The 24,594-nt window shown below is 38.0% G+C and overlaps 2 protein-coding genes across 5 annotated transcripts; both read left to right on the top strand.

Moving 5' to 3' along the window:
• Positions 1–502: 502 nt before the first annotated feature.
• Positions 503–24,594, top strand: ip6k2b (inositol hexakisphosphate kinase 2b). Of its 4 annotated transcripts, XM_078543144.1 has the most exons (7): positions 519–638; positions 1,571–1,706; positions 18,445–18,753; positions 21,007–21,229; positions 21,930–22,090; positions 22,720–22,895; positions 23,825–24,594. In XM_078543144.1, the coding sequence occupies exons 3-7, from the start codon at positions 18,552–18,554 to the stop codon at positions 24,314–24,316; spliced, it is 1,254 nt and encodes a 417-aa protein (XP_078399270.1). In that variant the 5' UTR covers positions 519–638; positions 1,571–1,706; positions 18,445–18,551; the 3' UTR covers positions 24,317–24,594. The 4 variants fall into 4 exon arrangements, with proteins under 4 accessions (XP_078399269.1, XP_078399270.1, XP_078399268.1 ...); XM_078543143.1 differs by lacking the exon at positions 1,571–1,706 and having other exon boundaries at positions 503–638; XM_078543142.1 differs by lacking the exons at positions 519–638; positions 1,571–1,706 and having other exon boundaries at positions 18,317–18,753.
• On the top strand, positions 14,849–15,383 carry LOC144681297 (histone H2A-like). The gene has a single exon (XM_078542901.1). It carries the CDS (start codon positions 14,849–14,851, stop codon positions 15,236–15,238), a length of 390 nt encoding a protein of 129 aa, XP_078399027.1. The 3' UTR covers positions 15,239–15,383.

The following is a 24,594-nucleotide window of genomic DNA, read 5'->3' as shown; positions in this document are numbered from 1 at the left end:
ATGCTGTTCCAAAGAAGACTCAAAATGTCAACTCTGTTTCTCTCTTCACAGATGCTGCCAGACCTGCTGAGCTTTTCCAGCACTATCTGTTTTTATTTAAGCAAAATACTGCAGATCTTGGAAATCCAAAAGCATTGGTGTTGGGTTCATTTCGTTATAAATGAGAAAGTATGTTCTTCTAAAGAGGAGATTGGAAATTGGAAGCTGAGATGCAATCTGAATAACAAGCTCTGTTCTTGAAGGGAGCAGAGTGGGGGGAGGGGAGGGAAACAAAAATCCTGTCGTTTTGAAAAAAAACGTTGACAACAGTGGCCTCGACGTCATTTCCGGAACAACCAATGGCCATCAAGGCTTTTTCGCCGGTGGCCAATGGGAGCGCTGTTGCTGGGGCTGGCGAAGCAGGAGGGGGGGAAGGGGGAGGGGAGGGTGAGGGTGGGGATTCGCCCCCGCGCTGGCCGGAGGCCAATAGGAGGGGAGGGAAGGCGGGGCTAGAGGTGAGAGAGGGGGGGGGGGTTTGGCCCCGCCCCCTGGCCGCGGCGCTGTTGTCAGCGGGAAGACGGCCGCCATTTTATAACGTCAGAGAACAAAGAAGAAGCAGCGAGAGAGAGAGGGAGAGAGAAAATAAAAGCTCATTACAGGTAAGCAGGCAGCCTTTTAAAACACAACACCCACCCACCCACCAAAAAAATTATAAACACCCCGGATAAATGACCATCCCTCGTCCCAATAACCGGCGTTTTTTTTTACACATCAATTATTTCCTGCAGCATCTTTAAGGTGACCGTGTGGTTTCTCCGGTTGCTTAGTGACTCGAGGCGAGGGCGCCTCCATTTCCATGTAAATGTTCTCTATATAATTCCCCAGTTAAAACGAATCGTTTGATCCGTGTTTTGTTTGTTTATTTGTTGAATTAATAATTCATTCAAGTTTTATTTCCTGCTTGTGTGACCGTGCCATTGCTTTTTAAATGGTCCAAGGTTTCCTCCCCCCCCCCCAAAAAAAAGATCGTTCTTGTCTGTGTGTCTCTTTATCTTTCTAAATCCTTTTTTTTTTGGTTTCCTGTCATGCTTTTTGTATGCATGACCTAACGATTAGCTGGACGCAATGATCAGAATCCAGTACATTGGATTTTAAATAGATCCTTTTACCAGTTTATATTCATCGGAAATATTTTATCCCAAATCATGTAAATTCAGTGATTATTTGATGTTGCCTGCTAGGACCATAAAGCTTTTGACGGTTGCCCTCTTTCCTGGAAAGCTAACAGGGAATGATTGAAATCTGGTGTCTTGTCAAATGTGTGTTTTAATGTAGAACCAGGTTCTGCCATTCACCAAGTAGAATGACAAAGCCAGTGACTGATTAAAGCCTTTATCATTATGATGGAATGTGTTTAAATCTACAGCAGTAAATAGAAGGTTAGTTCAGGATCTAATTCACTCAATTCCCTGTTATCTTAATGTGTGATTAGATATAATTGGCCCAGCCAATTTGGAGAGTATTACTCTTTTCTTGTCAAAATTAAAATTCATTGTTGCTTTGACTAATCACTAATGCAACTCTCTTACAGGACTCTGTGTTTGTGACGGAAATTTTGTTACAGTAACTGGCCCCCATTATTCACCGAGTCTTGGAATTGCTTGCTGTGCGAGTTTCCTAATTCATCGCCTGCTGCGCATGTGCTTGGTGTCCTGCGTGGGTCCACGGTCAGCAACCAAATTATTTTGTGCTGGTCCTTTGAAGTGTTCTTAAATGCCCATTTTATCCGTGATTATTGAAGCACACCAGATCTTATCTTGTTTCTGTATGGTACATACTCAGTTTGACCAACCTCAAGATCTCCTTTTGATGATGTGTAAAATTCATGTGACCATTGCTGGAGCAATGATCATATGAAAAACACAGGCTATTAAAGGACATAAATGGTGATCATGACCTGTCACTGTAAATTGTAAGATCATCACTAGAATTTCAGCAAAGTATCACGTTCTGAGACTTCTGTCTGGATGAGAGTCTCTACCTTGCTTTTGTTACCCTTTACCCTTTTTTATCATTTTCTCTGCTTTATTTTGTTAATCAGATTCCCAAGTAGTTCATCAGATTTGAGAGAATCTATTTCCTACTAATGAAGATCAGCTTTACATATGATTCTAAACTGTAGAGTGATTCTGACTTTCACAAAAGTGTCTGCTTGACTCTTGGTTAAAAAGTTGCGGGTTGCACGCCCCACTGTACACTTCATGTCAACACAACAAATAGAAGCCCTGGTTAAGGTCCCACAGCATTTCCTGATAGAGTGCCATTCCTGCTTCAACCAACAGCACCAAAGGAGACCCAGATTATTTGGTGTCTCGTTTTGTTAATGGTAGCCTTCTATATTCAGATTAAACACCTTCTCGAGGGCATTCAGGGATGATGAACAGCCAGCGATGCTCACATGCCATGAAATAATTTTTTAAAAATAGCTGCTGTGTTTGCTAACACAATGGGCATTATATTTGGAGTAATTCATTGGTTCTGAAGACATAAAAGATGTAAATATAAAAGCAAGTTTTTCTTATGGGTAAAGATTTGTCACTATTAATAAGTAAATAATCCCCCTTGTTGGTATGTTAGGTCCCAATATGTTTTCCCAGCCTAGTGGCAGTTATGGTGGCTCCGTGAACCAGCTGAGATTTGAGTGCATTTTCTTAAAAAAAAATTCATTACAAAAAGCCTTCATTAGTCCCATGGCTGGTTACATTACAAATATCATTATCGTGTTTTTGTAAAGATATTTTGTTTTTGAGCTCAGCAGGTCTAATCTTTAGGTGGAAATCAAAAGCTTGGCATTGTTTAAGGTGTTCCTCCAGTCCCTAGCGTGCAAGCTAACGTGGGATGGCCTTCCTGTATGAAACCTAACATTCTAACCCTGGCTGAATATGGTAGCTATGGAACAGAAAGAGTATCTGACCTTTGTTGCAGTAGGTATAATCTATCTGGTGTGGAATTACATTGGCAGTAACAGTGGAAGATTTGAGGCAGGTTATCTTTTGAAGGGGAAGGATTAAGGTAAACTTAAAGTTGAAGGAGTATTTTTTTAATCTCTAAAAAAATTGTGAAGCTGAACAATCCTGTGTTAAATACCCAATTGATGCAATACATTTCAAAATATTTTTTTAAAATCTGCAGGAGAGTGCCATTTATTTTTAGATGAACTTGCATACAGGACATTGCAGAGTATTTCACGTTTAATCTGTGTTGATGGTGTTGGAAAGATATTGGTCAGGACATTCTTCACTGATTCCATCCTCATCCATGCCTTTGTTAGCCCCAGATTCCAGTGGTCTTCTGGCTGGCCTCCCATTCTCCCTTGTCTGTAAAATTTAGCTTATCCAAAACTGTGCTCCCCCCCCCTCCCCTGCAAATCCTGTCCTTGCTTACTTCTCATCTGGCCCTTAAATGATCTGCAGTGGCTCCTAACTATCCCAGCACCTTGAATTTTAAAATTCTCAGTCTCTGGTTCAAATGCTTTACAATGTCTGCCCTATCCTAGCTCTTTAACTTTCTTCTTCAGACCATAACATACCCCTGCCACCTACCCCTTGCCTTTTTGTGCAATCCACTCTCTTCATTGGCAGCCATATTTTCAGCTGTCCAGGCACTATCCTCTGGAATTCTATACTCTCCTCCACTACCACATCTTCCTTTAAACCAATCTCCTATCAACCTTTTGGCCATTTCTAAGATCTCCTTTGGTTCAGCGTCCATTTGTGTTTGTTTCCACCCCATGGCGTCTTGAGCATTTTTGCCGAAATAAAAACAATGGTAGCTAGGTAATTTTGTTACATTTCCTAGCCATATACTTCAAGCCCCAAACTTCCTCCTTCGTTCTTTGGTAAAATGTTTGGGACATTTTTGTTCAAGTTGGACTTGTGGGCACAATACAGTAACAGAAGCAAGAGGAAGTAATGATGATTTCATCAGCCTGCCTACATCAGTTACAGCTGGCATCTTCGTCAAACTGAACGGTTACCTCATCTGGAAATTTTTGAATTCCCCTTGACTGTTTTAAATTTTATGCTGTATTTTAGACCAGTAATTTGTGTGTTTAAGTAGCTTCCCACATTTTCAAATTTGTATTAAAATCTTCTGCTTTTTGTACAATGGATCCCATCTAATTTAGCTGTAGCTGAATCTAAATTAAGAGCATTTAAATTGAGAAAAAACTATTTGTAAGTTTGTCTCTTCTCCCACTCCCTCTGTACCCCTGGCCCCCAATTAAAATGAGTGGGTTACCAATGTGCTGAATAATGAAAACTTCAGTAACTGGTTAGCACAGCGGATCAGAATTTGGAGATCAGCAAAGGAACCAAGGAATTAAGAGAAGTTTAAGTACACTTTCTCTCTTAATTTTTAAGTTAACTAATTCCACATTAATTCTGTGAGCCAGAGTTCCATTATATTTTCTTAGTTGCTTTTGGTTCATCTTAAAACTTTGTAGCATTGAAATGCTGGAGGTTCTTCTCTGTGTGGATGCCCAGACCTCATCTTGGGGCTGGTGTGGAAATAAAAATGCTATAGAATATGTGCAAGATCTCTAAAATCAATGCTGCCCTCTCCTCTTTCCCCATTCCCTTGTATGGATCAGTTCAGCACAGTGAAATTGTGCTTGGCTTAAGTATGTGCTTACCTGCCGTTAACAGTAACTATTGGAGCTAGGAAAATCAGTCTGAAATCCTAAACTTTAAACTTAGCGTCCAGACTGATGGTCTTGCTCTTTTAAAAGAAAACTTAAATTAAGTAACCCCCTTAGTATTAGCTTAGTAATACCCTTCTTGACTTTGTCTGAAGGTTACACCTCCAAAATAAATGAAATGGTAAAGTAATTTAATCTGGCTACATGAATGTTGAGTACATTAATTCTTAAATACTACCAGTGTGCACAAGTATGCAGTGTTTCACAGTAACATATAGTTACGTTGAACAAATTGCAGCTGGTCTGAATACCATTCTTTAGACAGTACATGTCAGTTGTTCAACTAATTTCTGAGTATGACTGACACTTGTTTTAGCTCTTTCAGCTGCCTTCTGTAAAATGAGATTTGAAGTAGTATCTGGTGTTAATTCTGATAGTTTTGATGACTACATTGTTTGTGAAGAAAGCAGTAGCTTGATGGCTGTAGTTCATGGTTCAAACTTTACACAATTTATGGTAATAATTTGGAACTGAAATCTTTACTTGAAGCTGGTTTGATGTATGTTTGCTAAACATACTATAAAAATGTTTTACAAGCTTGGAAAAATATTTTCAAAAAAAATCTTTCATACCTGCTTCAAATCCTAGCTTTGCAAACCAATGGTATTCAACAAGGAGAAGACCCAAATTTACCTAAAACGAAAGTGAAACTTGCATATTTAATTGAAGTTTCATATTTAGTAATGAATGTATTTTTGCTTGAACTGCTTATTGTGAACTTGGTTGTGCTTCTGCATTACAGTAGAATTGATCCAGAAAAGTAAATTAAAATTTTCATGCTAATTTCATGAATTATGGACCCAAACTTGGTTTTTTTTGGACATGCCTTTGATGACTTGGCTGGAAGTTTCAAGGCCTCTGACACTTTGAAACCATGGCTATGAGGATGGATTGTTCGGTCTTTATTACAGTAATGTTTGAAGTAAAAGTAGGATAGCAATTTGTTGTGGGAGGTGATATAATATACTAATAAAACTGCTATAAATACTCTACAGAGAATTATTCATGAAGCACTTCATATTTATATGTGTGGATTCTTCCTCTTGGAGGAAACTCCAAAGAACTTAAACCTGTGACATGCATTCCCAATGCTGATTACTTTGGACACCTTAACCTTTTAGATTATTTTGCATGCATAAAGCCAACAAGACATGTTTCCTGATCTTGCTTAACCTAGTATCGTAAAAGACCCAGTAAAATATCTTAAGATACAGTTTTTAAAATAGTGAGGTACGAGGCTTTGTGTCTGGTTGCACCGTATTATTACAAATGTTTCTTTAAAAAATTGTCTAACTCTACAAGGCACAAATTTGAATCATAGAAGGAAGCAGCAGGTTTAGCCTATTCTACATTTTGTTACATTGCACTAACTGGCTTTAAAATCATTATTAAATCTCCAGCAGTGATTACAAATACACCACCACTGTCTCCAGGTCAATTAGTGATGGCCAAAAGTGCTGGCTTTGCCAACGATGCTCATATCCCATGAACAAATTTTTTAAAAGTTACTAGTGAAAGCTTGAAGAGTTAGAAGATGTTCCAGAATTGCACAGCTGGTGATTCTTGGATCTTGTTTTATTATAGGGCCATTCACTTTTAAAACTAATGAGATTAAAGCATGCTTTTTAAGTTGAACTTAGCCCTGGACTGTAATGCACAAAGATAAATTACCATCATGTTTAATATGGAGGGCAATTAAAATGATCAGGCAATTGTGCCCATTCATCTGATCACGTAGTGACTTAATAAATTATACCAGTTCCTAATCCAACTACTTGATAATACATGCTGACAACTAGTACTGCATACTCTATTGTAAAGCAAAAACATCAAACATTGCAACTATTGAAGCCTTTGTATGTTTCTACTGTCAATTTTTAGTTCCTTTTTTGAAGATCTAGAATTTTATTTGTTTTAATGCTTGAATAGCTAAGAATGCCACCTAAGGTTCATTAAACCATTGCAGTCAGTCAAATTGAGTGTGGCTCAAAAAGTGTACTACTGAATTGTTGCACCACCAGTTCACATGCTCTGTATATTCTGCTGTGTTATGTTGTCATGCATAAAGGTTTTATTTCGTCAAACTTTGTATGTCAGTACCTCATACGCACAAATTTTTGTGGAAGTTACAACAGTTCTCCATTTAGCAGACCAAACTGACACCCAGTACTTCCAGATTGATACGTTCAGAACACATTGCTGTGACTAACCTGGAATAATTCCATGCATTTGCCTTGAAAATAAAAGGGTCAGTTCAGAATCCTAATTATTTTGTAAATGTAAGATTGTTATGAACCCCAAATCCCACCTGCCTAAAAGGCTGCCATGTTTCTAGGCTGCTGTTGCTCGTTCAGCTTAGTGGTTCACTACATCTGGGTTGTCATTTGGGCTGCATGAAGGAAATCTGATGATCTGACGCCAGGTGGGCAGTGATAATCCAGTACAATGAACAAGTTCTGAATTGAATATTTACGGTGGACTTTTGTATATGAGTAACTTTTAAAAAATCATGCTATATTAATGTACAGTATTGAGAAATGAAAGTAAGTTGAAGCCTTGCTTTAACTTCATTAATATCACTTGAATCATCTAATTCCTATGTAGCCTTTTATAAATGCACAATGTCTTGGTTCAGCCAGGGGCTAGTTGTCAGGTCCTTGGGATGCTAATTTAATGTACGCAGCTCGCCCAGAAAATCAGACACGGTATTGTTCCAATATCTCCCAAAATAATTGGAACTTGGTGTTCAGTTAGGTTGCTGACTGCTATTTTTAAATCCATAGTACGGAATGCAACAAGTTCAGTTTGTTATGTATGGCACAGTTGGTTTTGGATTATAAATGTACATGGTTTTTGCCTTGTTTACAGTTATGCATCTTGCTTGGTGAGTCACAGAATCAATTAGATTCCAGTAAATGCCAAGCATAAATGATACAGGTACTTTAGTGAATTCTGTACAAGTCCTGCCTTAGGTAGAATTTTGGCAATGTTTACTGCCCTTTCTAGGAAAGGATTTTTAGCACTAGGGGTGTTTTGACTTGCGCCGAACCAGGGTATGACTGCAGTTACTTTAATTTTGTGCAAGTTGTTTGAATTGCGAGGGGAATATTTTCAACTTTGCAGTTATGTGATGTTTAGATGACTAACTTCTCCATCCCCTCTTTTTGATACAGTTTTAATAAAAGCAAAAAGGTGTTTGTGCTTAAGTGCAAACTGGGTAATTTATTTCATTTGGAAACTGGGAAATGCTCTGAATGATTAGTGAGTCCTGGAGATCATCCATCACTGTACAAGGCTCCATTTATTCTGGGATAGCATTTACAGGAAATCAATTCAAAAAGAAATTTTCACTTTGTTTTTCCCAAGGAGCTTATAGATACGGTACGGGATCATTTTAGAGAATGGTATTTAAAATTTAAAGTAACTTTAGCTACAGAAAATCTGCTTAGGGCATGCAGCAGAGTTAGCCCTAATTCTTAAAATGTCTGGTGAATTGTCTTTCTTTGTCTTTGGCACTTAGTGAAGTAACTGTTTCTTTAAGTACCACATGGTGTAAAATATTCAGTTCTGTCATGCTAACTTCACTCTTTTTGTTGCTAGATTATAAGTTTATGCTGTGGTGTTACCACTCATATGATGTAGTCTTGTTGTGGTTCTGTTTCTTTTTCAAGATTGCCCTCACTGAGCAGTGGCTATGCACAATTTGACATGTACCACTTCAGAAGCTTATAATCTGTGGTATTTTACACAATGGTTAACTGTGGATGTTCAGTTCAAAATATTCCCTGCAATATTTTCTGCAACTGGAATAAAATCTTTAAATCTTAATATTGAAAAATATTCTGCTTCCAAAGTTACAAATGTCATTTAGTCTCTGGATTAGTTTTAAGCAAAACTGTGTATCGTGACAGATTAATGCATTTATAGTGGAAGCCATTCTTCAGGTGGGAGCAGAGATCCAAATTGGCAAAGCGCTCTAATTCACTGAAATTTGATTTTTTTTTTGTCATACTCATCCAACTAACTTTATTTGAGCTTGAAGGTTGTGATCCTTTTTCAATCCAACACTATAAATCTTGAGATTATGTCATTAAAGATTTACTTATCTATCAGATTATATTAATTATATAATCAGATTGTGACCTAACTACTGTTATGAATTCAATTCACCCTGTGCCCTTGGGAGCTCAGTTATTCTTTGGAGATTGTAACATTTAAGGTACAGGATGTCCCAATGCTTGTTACATTGGTTCCTGCCTAGTAGTAATAGTGAGACCCTCTGGAAGTGTTTCGATAGGTCACCAGATCCGTCAAAGAGTCAGTGAGCAGTTTTTCTTGAGGCAGTCAGTTTCGGTGAATCTGCCAGCGAACAAGTGCCATAAAGCCAGGGACAGGCAGAGGTCCCAGTTAATTTGAGTTTAAAAAGTTAGAGAAAGGGCTGCAGGGGACAGACTTTAAGTAAAGAGGGCTGTTGGGGCAAAGGTATCCCTTTGGAGCAGTGACGTTTTGCTTGGCACAGCCATCAATCTGAAAGTGTGCTTGTAAACTAGTGTTTGAGTTACTCAGGAATCCAGGGAGAAGGAATCTCAGAAGGTGAGATTGAAACCCAGTGAGATGGGCCATTGTTAAGGCTGTCCGAGTGGGAGCAACATTTGGAGAGAATTCTAAGGCAGGATCTTCAGTGTCGAGATTGGAAACCCTCATGAGAAAGATGAAGTTTCGGGGAGATTGTGAGCCAACCAATGTGACAAACGTCTGGGTGGGGTGTTGATAAGTCCATGGAAGCAGACTTCATTCTTGCCCTGAATGTTAAATAATAAGACAGATTTGCAAATTGTTTTATCTTTCTGACCTTATATAGTAACGTTTATTATTTGTTCAAAACCTGTGAAATCTTGTGACTTTATTCATTTGGCATCTTGAATGTCAAATTTTATCTACTTTAAACAAAATGTTATTGACCCCTAACCGGACCTCACCCCACATCCCGTGGTCTGGCCAAGAATCGTAACATAAATTGATCATAACACTACTTGCTTTCCATTCATAGGCCTTTTTGGATTATCTGGTGTAGCTTTCATAGGTATAATATCAAGTGTATTTTTCAGCAATTTGTAGGATTATTTATACAGATGCTTACTTACAGTTCTTTTTCCTAGACCGTAGTTTGTATCTTCCCCTTGAGGGTTGTCTAGTTTATATCTGATTTAAAGAATTAAAGTCCTGGGTGTTGCCTATATCTGGATTCAGATGTATTTGCTTTCTAGAAATCTTGTGTTGATATTTTGTTTCATATACCTTTTATTGATGATGTGTGCCAGTATATATTGGAGAGTATAATAGCTGCATTCATTTGCCTGTCCTTAAATGATGCTGCTGTGAGCAGGCTTCATTTTTATCCAAGTGCCACCCTGGAATGTTTTTCTTTTTTTCTTCTGCCTTCATTGGTGTACACATAAGCAATTTTTTAAACGGATAATTAAAATGAAGCAAATATCAGCTGAGTTTGGGGTTTAACTTGTACTATTTGAATTTATATCAGTACTAAGTTGAAGCATTTTATCAATGTAGAGCAACTTAATTACTGCAAAACCCAATGCATAATTATGTTTTTCAACTTGAATAGGAGTTATAATATCGAATCCATGCATATTACTGTTGGTGCTCCACAGCAGTAATTCTAATTCCATGTTACTGATGCTCAGTCCCTATCCCTTTCTCATCAATCTAACCTGTTAAAATGTTGATATGGTCTCTGCCCCAGTCACTGAATACATTCCACAGCCTAACAACCCTTACAAAGAAAATTGCCTTGCTTGCTGTCGTAAATCTTGCGTTCGTATATTTATGTCCACTGCAGACCAAAGTGGGGCTTTCACATGGGTGGAATTGAAAATGCTTGTGGCACTTGCAATCACGAATATATTTATCTAATGTGATCTCCAGCTTTCAAAAAAATTTGGTAACTTTCTACACCACTTACCCAATAATGGGGCTTTGATCGGTAAGAACTGCTTAACCCAGAGAACGCTTTTTCTCAGAACTGTTAAAGCTGTTTCGGTGGGAATAATACAATATCTACAATTGCATAAGTGTTAATCAGCATAACCTTGGTGCTTGCAGCTTTTGCCAGCTGCATTTGTTTATATAACTCCTACAGGATGTAGAAAATCACCTGTTTTATTTCAGAAGCTTGTATCCATTCCTTTTTAAAGAAGATTTAATAATTTAATAAAACAAACCCTTTTAATTTCCAGTTAATCTTGGGCAGGTTTAATGTATAAGGTTACAATTGTGCTCTCTCTCAACTACTTAGGTAGATTGTCCACTTGCCAATGTGTGAAGATTTTTTTTGTCTCTTCTGTTAAGCTAAGTTTACAAGGAATGCACAATATCCTCAACTATTGGCACATTTTCTAATTTTGTGCCGTCTGACATCCAATAGCGCTAAGGTCGAGAAGGGAAACTGCATCTACACGTTTTGGTTTCTGCACATAGGTAATGGATATATTGAGAGCTAGTGGAGTGGTTAAGTGTTGGATTCCACCACTTTCAAAGCTTAAATTCCAGAATTCAACCATTTGGTTTTTGTCCACATTTGATCTTTAGAGTTTATTGTTAAGCATGTGCCTGAGAATCTAGTTTGTTTGGGGTGGGTGAATTGGAACAACTTGAAGTTTCCTCTTTAATAAATGATTCTCTCTTGTCAAAGTAAATATTTCAGTGGATAGGGAACAATATGAGGCATTTCTATTTCAGGAGATCTCAACTATCAAAATAAGACAGAAGCTGATTTGTGTAAAGCATCTATTTCTCAAGTAATCTGCTGCTTAGGTTTTTAAGTTCTGTAGTTTGAGGCTAAAGTGACTTGATAATGCATCAATCCGTGCAGTTCTTGTTAGCACTCTTTTGGGTAATAAATCTTTGCGAGGGTTACGGAACAGGCAATACAGGTCTACCAAGCAGTTCATGTGATGTTAGAGTTTGGCATCAGAATGAGCAGTTTGTTTCCTTTAACTGCAATAAAACAGACCAGCTTCACTTACTGTAGCAAGTAGACATTAGACAATCCAGCACTAATTAGGCAAATAAACTTTCAAATTATCTTGTCAGTAATGACGGACTAGGCTCACATCGAAACTTTGAGTGATACTGATCATGTGTTCGTGTTTCTGCTATGAGAAACCAATTACATCCTCTTTCTGACTGTTGCTTGGTTTGGTGTTTCTAATAATATGTTTGAGGTGGGGAGGGAAGGAATTTTGGCTGCTGTGAATGTTTCTGATTTGCAGGTGCCTTACTTATGTGGTTATGTTTAGTTTGTAGTTTCAGTATGTACCAATATAGAAAGGCTGCTGGAATGGATAATTCAAACAAGGGAACGTAGTCAAAATAGAGAGCCAGAGCTCAAGTAATTTGTCTGAAGAAAGAAAATTGGATAGAATTTTCTCCTGGGGCCCCTCCCTGATGTTTAAGAAATTCTTAAACATTTACTGCTGTTGATGCAAAATGATTGAGGACCTCAGTATCAGGTTATTTTAAATGGTAAATCTCAAGAAACTTACCATTTTATGTATAATTTCATGCTAAATATCCCTTGCTCAACTTAATAGCACTAGCATTCCTGCAAAATCATGAAATATTTGCCAATATAGTTAATGTACAATACCAGCTGATTAGAATGCAATCATGTTGAGTTTTTTCTGATCGGCTGAACTTCTATACTTCTACTTTTAACATTCCCTAGATTGTAGTGTTTTTTGCTTCACATGTCTTCTGTCTCAAGAAATTATTAGGAAGCTGACAGACTGCTGTAGAAATGTTTCTGGTGACATTTTTAGTTATAAAATAAAAGCAAAATATGGGAATAACAGTAGGTTTGTTAGCATCTGAAAGGGGAATTTATTACTATTGCAGTCATTGTGTGCTAATGCAGCTGGATCTTCTTTCCAGATTAGATTCAGTTAGTTGAATTTTAGTTTTATTAAAAATGTAACTGAGGGGGGGGTGTTAAACCAACCTTGTTTTGCAATTAAATATTTAGGATGGACATGATAAATAATGCAAGTCATAAACCACATGTAAAAATTGTGAAAGTGTCGCAGGTTGTCAGTCTATACATGAGACAGCTGTTTTTATCATTGGCAAGTGATAGAAAGCATTTTTTTTGTGGCTAAGCAAAAATATTCCTTCCCTCCTTATGTGCAAACGTAAATGATGATGGATGGTTTTGGGAAAGGGACAAGGTATTGACAGAAACATATGGATGAGGCAGGGTCTGTGGAATACCCTGTGAGTTCCTTTGCAAACATGCATAAGTTATCTTGTAACTTACTTTAGTTGCTCTCCATTCCATCAACTGACTCTTTGTTTTTCCCTTCTATAATATTTTGTATTGTTAAACGAAAGAAATGCTTTTCAAGTTAATAATGCTATTTGCATGGTCAGTCAACAGGAAAAAGATATTTACTGGAAAATGATGCATTATAAATGATGTGCACAGCACTTAACTTGCAAGTTGCATTAAATTAAATTGTCGCATTAATCATTTGTAATCTAGTTCAAAGGGCGCAATTGTGTATTCTATTTTTGTTCAGGGACCATAAGACGTAGGAGCAGAAGTAGGCCACCTGCTTTAATGGCTGGAAAAATATAATCCAAACAAGTTGGGGCTTGCTTTTCACTACTTCACTCACCGCCCCCCCTCCCCCCACCCCACCTATTTTGAGCTTTGCTGTTCAAATTTTCCCATTGGCCAGATTTTCTCATAGTTGAAACTGGTTTAACAATCTGCAGAATGATTGATTGAGTAGTGTAGAACAATGGTTTATGAAAAATCTCCTAATAGTTGTACCTCTACTGCACAGAGCAAGTTGTGTTTACTTATAACTTCTCATAGCTGATTTGTCCTGATGTTTTAGTTTTAATTGTTAGAAGCTACCAGCACTCAACCATTTATTAGACCACATGAAGAATATAAAAGTAGTATGCAATTCATTATACATATGAAAGGAACTTCCTGTCATTGCGTGGATAAAGCTGACAGATGGTGAGCAGGTGATCAACATTACTGTCTGAGCTCCCGAAAGCTTGTTTACATTTCGGAGTTCCTCTTGGTACTTGACAGTTTAAAATAGCTCTATCAGTTGTTGGTTTACTTTTCCATTAGCATTCTGTTTGTATCTTCCACTTAAAGGTATTGGTAAATTATATAACTAAAATGTAAAATCTAAGATTAGCTAACCTTAAGCTTTATTTTTACTGATACGATTGGCTAGAAAATTCAAATCTCAAAGTTTTGATGCAAGCTATCCCTTGTAAAAGAAAATGGTTTTTAACTTTGATTTATTTTGTATGTTTATTAAGTGAAATACTCAAAGCCCATTTATAACTATTTAAGAAACCCATTATATTAAATCTATTGCAGTTTTTCCAAATTATAATTTCCAACTAACGCTTGGGCTCCCTCTTCCTCTGTCCCTCTCCTCCCCCTCCCTCTCCCATTTAGTTTATGCATTGTGTATTCTTTTCCGTTTCTGATTTTTGGTAACTTTTTCTGATGCACATGCCAGTCTGTTTATCTTGTGCATAATCATTGAGTGAAAAACTGAGAACTCAACTGAGTGAAAAACTGAAAACTCAAATATTTAAAACTATGTTAGCAGGTAGCAATATCTACTATAAAAAAAATACTGCGGATGTTGGAAATCAGAAATAGAGTGGTGGAAACACTCAGAAGAGCTTTTCTTCTTCTGAAGAGTCATATTTAACTCAATGTTAGCCCTATTCTCCACAGATGCTGCCAGACCTGAGTATTTCCAGCACTTTCTGCTCTTATTGGTTCTAGATCTTATTGATTAATAGATTTGTGGCTAACTTTTAAGCTTTCATTGCAGCAGAATTTGTCATTCCTGTGGAATAACGAATTAGCTTGCTTTCTAGTACAAATTAAAATTAGAATAATTATTATTAATAAGGCTGTTCAAATAATTTCATGCTTCACTCTTGTAGCCAAATGCGTTCTCTCAAAATATCAAAAAAAATCATGTTTGAACCCTTTCAAGGTTTTGATGTTAGTGTGTGGTGCATCATTGAAGGCGTAATAACAGAATGTCTGGTCGCGGTAAAACCAGAGGCAAAGGGCGCGTCAAGGCCAAGACTCGCTCCTCTAGAACCAGTCTCCAGTTCCTCAATGGCCATATCCACCGGCTGCTGCGCAAGGGTCACTATGCCGAGTGTGTCGGGGCCGGAGCCCCCGTCTACCTGGCCACCGCCCTCGAGTACCTGATGGACGAGATCCTCGAGTTGGCTGGCAACGTGGCCCGGGACAACAAGAAGACTCGCATCATCCCCCGCCACCTGCAGCTTGCCTTCCGCAACGACGAAGAGCTCAATAAGCTGCTGGGAGGGGTCACCATAGCCCAGGGTTTGGTCCTGCCCAACATCCAGGCTGTGCTGCTGCCCAAGAAAACCGGCCACCTCAGCAAGCTTTACGCCTGAAGGCGCGAGATCGGAAAAAGATTAAAATGGTTCTTTGTGACCTTGAGTCATTCCCTAGTCTCATGCCAGTAGCACACTACATCATTTTAGAATTCCGTTTGCTGTTCATCTGGAATTTTTGTGTGAGCACGCATGTGCTCATCTTGCTCTCATTGTAGACTATGGGGTGGGGGGTAAACCTGGTGTAAGGCATATTCAGCACTAGTGTCAGTAAACACTTTGGCTGTTAATTGATCTTGACAGGCAGTAGAAGATCTTTGGATGATGGTCATCGTTTCAGTTTGTGTTTTCTTGCCCTGTTTGTACGCTATAGCATTTGAAGGTTAAACATTCCTTTAAGTAGGGCAACTCAATACATTTGAAATGGCAGCATTTGCCAGAGCCTTGTGCACTTGTACCACAAGGTTTCAAACTATAACTTAAACACGATTTTAAGTATCATAATTTGTAAGATTGTTAACCTTTAGAATGTTATGTTCCATCCTGAAGCCATGAACTGCGACCACATTTGGCATTTGTTTAAAGCCGTTCTAATGTTAGCTTTGACTTCTGGATACCTTGGCTGTGCAAATAATATTGAGTTTTGTATGGACCGTGGTTTTCATGCACTGGCTGATATCTATACAATGTGCCATAATTCCTTGTACAAATTGTATATTTAATTTTTCCAAGAGAATATATTGTGCACTTTCTCATTCTGTTAAACTCATTAATGCTGATTCTTACTCTTTATCCCAGTCAATGGCTCTTCTTCCAATAGTAGCAAGATGCTAGTGTTATGAAGAAAATGAGTACCTTGTGTTGATTCACTCTGTGCTTTAAGGTACTGTAACCTGAGGTACAGTTAAAAAGGGAAGGGCAAAAACTACCAGATTGGTTGCTTAGACCCCTTGTGTATGAAAGGAAAAGTATTAGAGTGTAACCAGTGTTCATTAAACTGTCATCAAGTTGCAATAACTTTTTAGAAGGCTCAAAGTCAGTGACAAACTAATCTCATGGTCCTCTACATTAAAAATAGTGGAAAACACATTTGTCGTCATCATGCAATACAATGCGGAAAGTTGGGTGTATTTAATTACTTTATTGATAGAGCCATAGCAATGTATAAATCCGTGAGAGAAAATGTTTTTGCTGGTGGATTGCCTGTTATAGTGAAATTTGTCAATGCAAAATTAGGATTAGTGAGAAAATCTGAAGATACCATGTTCATGTAAATAATAGATAATTTGACAAGATAGGTTGGGGAAGAACATAAATGGCAGAAGTTGGATGGGCATAGATCTGCAACTACTGGTGTCCAGGCATACGGCACAACTAAACAATGGTTACCATCTGATATTTTAGCCTCGAGTCTTCAATAAAACTGCTGGGCCATGAAAAGACCTGCTAAATCTCTGTTGGAATGAGTTGGGTAGATTCTGCACCTGAAAGAGGTTAACTAACCAATTACAGCTAAAACCTCCCAAGAATGTAAAACTTCTGAAAAGTTTCTGACACTGCGCAAATGTTTTGAAACAACAATTCAGTAATGTGTTGCATTCTTGCAACCCTCAGTAAACACTTCTGGCCAGTTGCTTTGTGTCTATTCAGCAGCAAAGGGGCCATTGTGTTCTATCTGCCGTTTGGTCATCCTTCTTTCTACCCATTAATCTCATTCAAATTGTAGTTGAAGAGGAATGTATGTGGCTGTGTTAGTTTCATCATTGAGGCATGGGTGTAATCTGACTTGTTTTCTTGCTGTGTGGGTGTTTTTAGGCAGCAAAAGCTGTGGCCTTTAGCTTTCACTGTAATTAGTATTCAGCAATGAGATTCATTAGCTTGTGACTCAGCAGATGGCGCCACTTGTTTGTGCCTGTACTTCTATTTACGAAATCCTTTGTCTTGGACTTGCATTGAATCCAAATTCAAGAAAGTTTGTTGTATTTTATCCTTAAAGTGATGGTTCTTTGCCTTTTGTTATTTTTCCCTGCCCCAAAAAAACCCTGCTGCTGAAATTAGAAAATTTAAGAGCAAACACCTTGGGGCAGATGTGTAACTGAACCCCACAGTTGAATTTTTGATTGTCAAACCCATACTGCTTATCCTGAGATTTTATGCTTTTTTTCCCTTACCTTGTGACTGGAGGAGGATTATCTCTTAACCTGTGGAATGCCTAGAAATTGCTGATTTTTTTGACTTTTGCTACTTTAATTTTACTTGAAGCAAATGTGAGGATGCATAAATTGCTGGCTGTTGCTTTGAAATTGCAGCATTTGTTCTGCAAAAAGTGATGACACCAGTGTATGTCTCCTGACTTGTACAGCTAGTTAAAGTAATTAAAAACTTGTATTTGATTTCTGAAAATAAGTCCGAATAATTGTATAATCAAATGGTTAAAACTCGACAGTAACAGGCATTTTCTGTTCACCATTTATGTCCTTTACTTTTATTCTATGAAATGTCAGAATTTATAAAATTCTAGTTAAGTCTTTTGTAGCCATCCAGCAGAAACTGCTAGCTGCAGCACTGAAACTCCAAGCTAGAAAAGTAGAGTGTAATTCAGTTTTTACTAACCTTTAGGACCATGTTTGTCAGTCTCATCCAGGAGGTGCTGCAGGATACATGCACAAAATTAATTTCCAAATAGTTCCTCTGCTTTACTGAAGTGTTAATTATCTAAGTGCTTGCTGGTCTCTCCTTAACTTCTATATTTAAGGAAACAACACTGCATTAGAAATGTTCTCGGTCAACTACTTTTTAATCTTTTACTAAACTTGATAAAAGACTTGGCAGTTGCATTTTTAAAGATAGACTTGATTTGAGTGCATTGTTCAAGTGCTTTTATGTTGCACTTTGATCCTTTTGTGATAAGGAAACGCTGTGAAGTGGATGGAAACCAGCTGAGGGCAGTGTTGTCCCACAGCTTTCCCCACCCAGCTCATTCTCTCTTTGGCTCGCTGCTATTGCCTTCCCACTGAAAGTAAGTGGCTACCAATTGGTCACACTTTGTGACGTAGGAGGAATATAATTGGATCAGTTATTTTTGTGTGTGTGACCTCACAGTTCAGTATTTGATTGCTCTTCCCAGTGTTTCAGCTTAGTTGCGTCTCAGCTCAACCAAAGAAATTGTTTACTGGAATGTTTGTTTGACATACTTCAAGAGGAGTTTGCATATTGGCTACATAGTTGAAAGAACCTAAACCCTGGGAATTTAATTGTTGTTACAGGATCCTGGCAGGGTATTGACCACCCAAGGAAAAAAGAAACTCCAACTGGTTATAGCCTCCGTCTTCATACAGCCTGCTGTACTTGTTTTGTCTAATGTGCTTTAAGGATGAGCCCAGCACTAGGAGCAATGGAAGTGGAGAACTATGCAAAGGGAGTCCTCCTAGAGCCATTTGTTCACCAGGTTGGAGGACATTCGTGTGTCCTCCGTTTTAATGACAAGACCATTTGTAAACCCCTCATTCAACGGGAACACCAGTTTTATGAAACACTGCCTCCAGAGATGTGCCAGTTTACACCACAGTATAAAGGTAAGTACAAAAACCCTTTTCTAGTCTGCCAGTGTATACATGTTCTGTGTTTTGTTTTCTTTCCTCCTTTGTTCTTGTACAACGTCTAATAGTGTTGGGTTATCTTGGGAGGGTGGGGAGAATATTTGTCTCTTGTTTTTGTTTCAAATTTATCAGATGAAAGCCGTGTTCTGACAGGTGGTTGCCAACTAGATCGCAGTGTAGTTGCGTGACGCTTGAGTAGCCTGTATTCTGCTATGCTTTAGTGGGTCTGCTGATGAAGGTAAGTTCACCCAAGAAGGATGAAATGTTAAGTATTTTTAAAGTTTCTTTCAGGTTTTAACCTTGAACATGAAATAGATTTTAAATAAATATAGTTTCTAAAGACATGCCAATGTGCAAAATTGTATGTTTTTATGAAATTTAAGTGTAAATGAAACCGCTGGAGCTTTTCTCTCTCTAACGATTTCATAGGCTTTAGCAGGCTTTTTAAAGTTGAGGTAAGAGCTGGAAAAGCAGCATTCAGAGCCTGCCGCCCTTCACCTAGAAGGAACGGGATCGACTTGGAACAACTAGCTCCACCAGGGTGTGAGAGTCAGCCAGTTCTGTTGTAGGCTGTAGTTGGGAAAGTTCCTAGTACAGTAAGTGACAACATCTGGACATTGCAATCTCTCATGCATTTTCTTATTTACGAGGGAAAAAAGTAATGTGCACAAACTGTAGACAAAATATGTTCACAGATTTAGCTTATATCAGTATTTGAAGCAATAAAGTATTGTAACATGAAAAGGTTAACTTCAGTACTGGGTTATGGGCTATAGTTTTTATTCCTTAACAGTAATTTATGCCAGTCATATAACATTCATTGGAATGCTTTAATGTGAAAGATTAAGTTGCATATTTTTAGAAAGATATAAGCTTTTAACCTTGTTGTAATGAATTTTTTTTAGATAAGAGAATTTTGTAAAATGAAGTTATGGTTAGACTAATTTAGGTTAATATGTAACGCATGTGCTTAATGTAAATTTAGAATTCTTTTCAGGGATGTGTTGACTTGTGCTTTGGGGGAGGTGGGGCTCACAGCTCCTCTTCGTCCCCTCATGTTTTTTTTCCAGGATAATGCCCTAGGCCTTGTCCTAGCTTCCCTTAGTGTTAACCCTGCCTGTCTGAAGGACAACCTGGGTTCCGCCACCCCCTGGTTAGATCCATTCTTGATGTTTACTCCATGGCCAGCTGCTCAGTGCACGAATCTGAACTACGGGTTCCTTCATCCAGAATGCTCTGTCTGGCAGTCGTGCAGGATGACAAAAGACCCATTCAGGCTGCTGTTGGACTGTTCAAAAAAAAAGACGAAGTTAGGATTGAAGCAGCAGTCAACCAACAGCTGAACTAAATTCTTTGTAAACTCATTAAGCCAAACCAAAGACTGGCCTCAGATTTACTTACAGACCTCTTCAATGAACTTGCGAAGCAGCAAGCACAGGTCATTGACTGTGTGAGGGGGAATGCACTACATTTACAATGAATTGCAGAACAGTAAATGGAAATATGAATTGGTGTTTTTTTTTACATAATTGGCAAAAAAAATTGGAATGTAATACTTCTTGATTTAACCTTGTAATTGTTTGTATGTAGAGTTTATTGGGGATTATGTGCTGGCTTGTCTGTCTCATAATTGCAGTTTACCTGAGTTTAACAAAGCTTTACAGGATTCTGTATTTCACTGTATCAGAATGTTGCTGCAAGCTTTGTATTCACTATTCTGCATCAGCCTCTTTACCATTTGGCTTTATGAATTGCATTGCTATGCTCTGTTTCATAATTGGAGAACTATGGTGCATTGGCCTCCAAGATTTGGATGAAATGGTATTTTCCATGTTGCTCTATTACATACATTTTCTCAATAAATTGCACAAAAAATAACTTCAGTACCAATAAACAACTTCCTCAAGTCTATTTGTCTCACTTGTTTTATTGACTCCTTTTTTATTATACGCTGATGTATGTGCAGTGTTTGGGGTGGGTTGTTTTGTATAAATTGGAAGTTTATTTTTTTTCCAGATTACAAAGGTGTCTTTGTCTAGTTTTTTTTTTGATTTGTTAGGTTCAAAGCCGGCACAACTGCATTAAAAACTGAAGGCTTGGGTAAGCAAACAGGCTGTTTTTGTTGTCACTGTTACTCCTGTACAATCAAGTGACTAATTTAGTTGCTAAGGTTTTTATGTCTGCTTTCTGCTTATCTGACAAATATTTCCTTTTCTGTTCTTCTTCTAGGAGTCGTTTCTGTAAGTTTTGAGGAAGATGAAGAAGGAAATCTATGCTTAATTGCCTACCCATTATCAGGGGACCAAGCTGATTTGGAAAATGTAGATAACTCCGAATGTGAACCTAAAAATAAGCTAATAAAATGGAGTAATAAGAAACCTGTGTTACTAGAAAATGACAATTACGGAAAAGAACGGATCAGGCAAAACAGGAAAGAAGAAAAAATGAAAAGGTTGGTCTCAAAAGTGAAGCACTTAATTTTTTAAAATTCCATATAATTTTAAAATGAAGTATTATGTAACTAAACAATATGTTAACTATTGGGGTGGGAACCTTTGACCAGGCGTGTGTCTATAACTGGTTGGATTTATTCTCGTAGTATATCTACACCACAGTAGAATGCTTTGTCTTCACTATATTTCTTAGTTTAAGAGTTAAGTTAACAGCCTGTTGGTCTTAAATTTTTGGTGCAGCTTTTCCATTCAATATTAAGGATAAATGCTATCCCTTGTTGGAACTTCTGCTAAGTTATGCTGTATTTTGGGCAGAAATTGCAATAGTAAGAAGCCATGTCCCAGTTCTTCCCCCAAAACCATTTTCTGGAGAGTATTTTTTGAGTTCAACAGGCCAATAGTGTTTTATTTCATGCATCATCATTTACTATACTTGGGCATCAAATGGAAGTTTTTGGCTTCCTCCAACCTGCCCCTTCGAACAGTTGAGATTTATGACTTTTTTTAATAAAAACAAATGTGCACTTAAAATACATGAGCATAGTTTTGTATTTAATCAGTAGGCGGATGCAGATTTAGGATGCCTGCTTTGTTTGTGGTGTACATATTAAAAACTTTTTTTAAAATGTTGTCATATGTAATATTCTCAGAACAGAGACTGAACTTAACAGCTAAACTTTCTTGATTCCGTTTTTGTAGCCATAAACTAGATGAGGAATTCGAATCTAAGAAGTCTGAAGTATCATATTATAGTATTGAGAAGAAGTCGGGGAAGGTAAAGCATAACCCTTGGAGCATGAAGTGTCACCAGCAACAGCTGAAACGTATGAAGGATAATGCCAAGCACAGAAACCAATATAGTATCCTTTTCTAAGCTGTAGCATTTGACCAAAGCTCATGTTTTTCCTGTCTCTCTCATTTGCCCTTTTCTCTATTTTAGTTCAAAATGTGCATTCACATTTTATAAATGATTTATCCGTTTTGATATGTGCTTGTTAGAGAGTGCATTGATATGGGTTGAGTTTCTTGGCATAACTGTGCTGGGAACAGTGCAAATTGAGGTGATCTGCTTGATATGATTTCTTGGGAACCAAGTGGTCAGGAGGTGGCTGTGGAGGAGAAGTACAAGCGATCATGCCTTTTGGCCTTGTTGCCTTTCATGGTGAGTGGTGTTTGTCCTGAGTGAACTAACTAGAATGAACCCAGGCTGACTTTGATGCTTATGTGCTTCCAGTTGGATTTGTTTTGATTGGTGTATGCCTCAGTTGTAATTTCATCTTCAGGCTGGGAGGCATCTGCTTAGCCTTTGAAGAGTTTTGGGGAAAGATCATGTACTCTAGCCATAAAGATTTCTTTTGTCGTTGAGATTAATGTTAGTGCATTTTCCGTTTTTGTTTCAGATTTTCATCTTCCATTATATTTCACGTTTGTATTTGGATTTTAACTAACCCTGTTCTGTATCTGTGAGTTGCCTTAACACTATTTTCAGAATTTATTTTACTGGAGAATTTAACCTGCCGGTATGAAGTCCCATGTGTTCTAGACTTGAAAATGGGAACACGGCAGCATGGGGATGATGCATCTGAGGAAAAGAAGGCTAATCAAATCCGTAAATGTCAGCAGAGCACTTCAGCTGTTATTGGTGTTCGAGTCTGTGGGATGCAGGTGTGTATATTGACTGCCATATTAAGGCTTTATTTTAAGTGGAAGGCCCTTTTAAATGTTTTGTTCCACTCCACGCTCGTGGTAACTTAAAAGGGGCCAGCGCCCTATGTGGGAACCTTTGGGTTGCTGCATGGCTGTGCAGCTTAGAAGGAACATTGGTGAGTGGGAATGGAAGGAGACTGTGCTCAGTCTTTTACAGAACAACTCTACTGGGTGTAGCAGATTGAAAGGAGAGTTAAGAAATTGGACCAGGAATAGACCATTCAGCCCCTTGAGCCTGCTCTGCCGTTCAGTAAGATCAGGGCTGAACTTTGATCTCGACTCTACTTTTTTATCCAATCCACAATCCCCATATTAACTAGATTGCACAAACTTTACTAGCAGCCTTTGCATATTGTTTTGGCTTTAATTGCTTAAACCAGTAAGGAAAGTTGTTGGAAAGGAACAGTACAAGCATTGCCAAACTTAATGATCTGGACAAAAATGACACCCTGTTGCATTCCACATGGAATATGTTCAACATTATAGTCAAGAAGTCTTTATATTCAATACTCACTTTACCACTTTTATGTAACTAAAGTATATTTCAGTAGTTCAGTTTAAAAAATAATTGTGGACCCGAGAGATTTCTATCAGGCTTGAAATGCATTTCTACAGCAACCTATTGAACAAAGGTGCAGACACGTTTGCATATATATCGCGTAGTTGGCTGTGCACATATTTGAAGGGATAGACAAGAATATCCAACTAGTTGTGCTATTTTTAAAACTAGGTTTTGGTGCTGGAATTTAAGCTGTTCCTTGGTGGTTACTGATGCATGCTGCACAATGACTGAGAAGCTTGAAGCTTTTTCTTTCAAATATATAGACCAGTTTATAAATTGTTATAATGGGAGAACTATATTTTTGATAATGTTATATTCTCTCTAGGTATATCAACTGGACTCTGGCCAACTCATGTTCATGAACAAATATCATGGAAGGAAGCTTTCTGTACAAGGGTTTAAAGAAGCACTTTACCAGTTTTTAAATAATGGGAAGTACTTGCGCAGGGACCTGTTTGAACCTGTTCTTAAAAAACTGTCTGAACTCAAATCCGTTCTGGAGAAACAGGAGTCATATCGTTTTTACTCCAGTTCCCTTCTTATAATTTACGACGGCAAAGAGTCATCTGTGGATTCCGATTCTGAATATTCTGAAGACCTTTCTGAAGAGTCAGCCGATGAGTCTGCAGGAGCTTACGCTTACTCAAACTCCAGCAGCAGCATGGTTGATGTCCGCGTGATTGACTTTGCTCACACAACGTGCAAGTATTTTGGTGAAGACAGTGTGGTCCATGAAGGGCAGGACACTGGCTATATCTTTGGACTTCAAAATTTAATAACTATTATTAAAGAAATAAGAGATAACAACAATGAATAAACTAGAAAAGCGTAATGCTGTTGTGAATGGATTTTATTTGTAGTCAGATTATCGACTGACCAATCTCAAGGTCTTGACATTCGTGGACCTGGCGGTAGACACTCATCGGCAGGAGACTAACGGAATGGGCATTTCCTACATTGGTGCTGGAAAAAAGCACTTACAGATATCTATTTATTTTAAATATTTCACAAACATTCCATATTATTTGAAATGTCAAATACCTCTGTATTCCTGTGCGTAACTGTTCATAAATAAAATCTTGTTTTGTGGTAAAA

The sequence above is a fragment of the Cetorhinus maximus genome, chromosome 6 (assembly GCF_964194155.1).
Source record: "Cetorhinus maximus chromosome 6, sCetMax3.hap1.1, whole genome shotgun sequence".
NCBI classification, from domain to species: Eukaryota; Metazoa; Chordata; class Chondrichthyes; order Lamniformes; family Cetorhinidae; genus Cetorhinus; species Cetorhinus maximus.
This window is presented reverse-complemented; position numbering and strand designations above follow the sequence as displayed.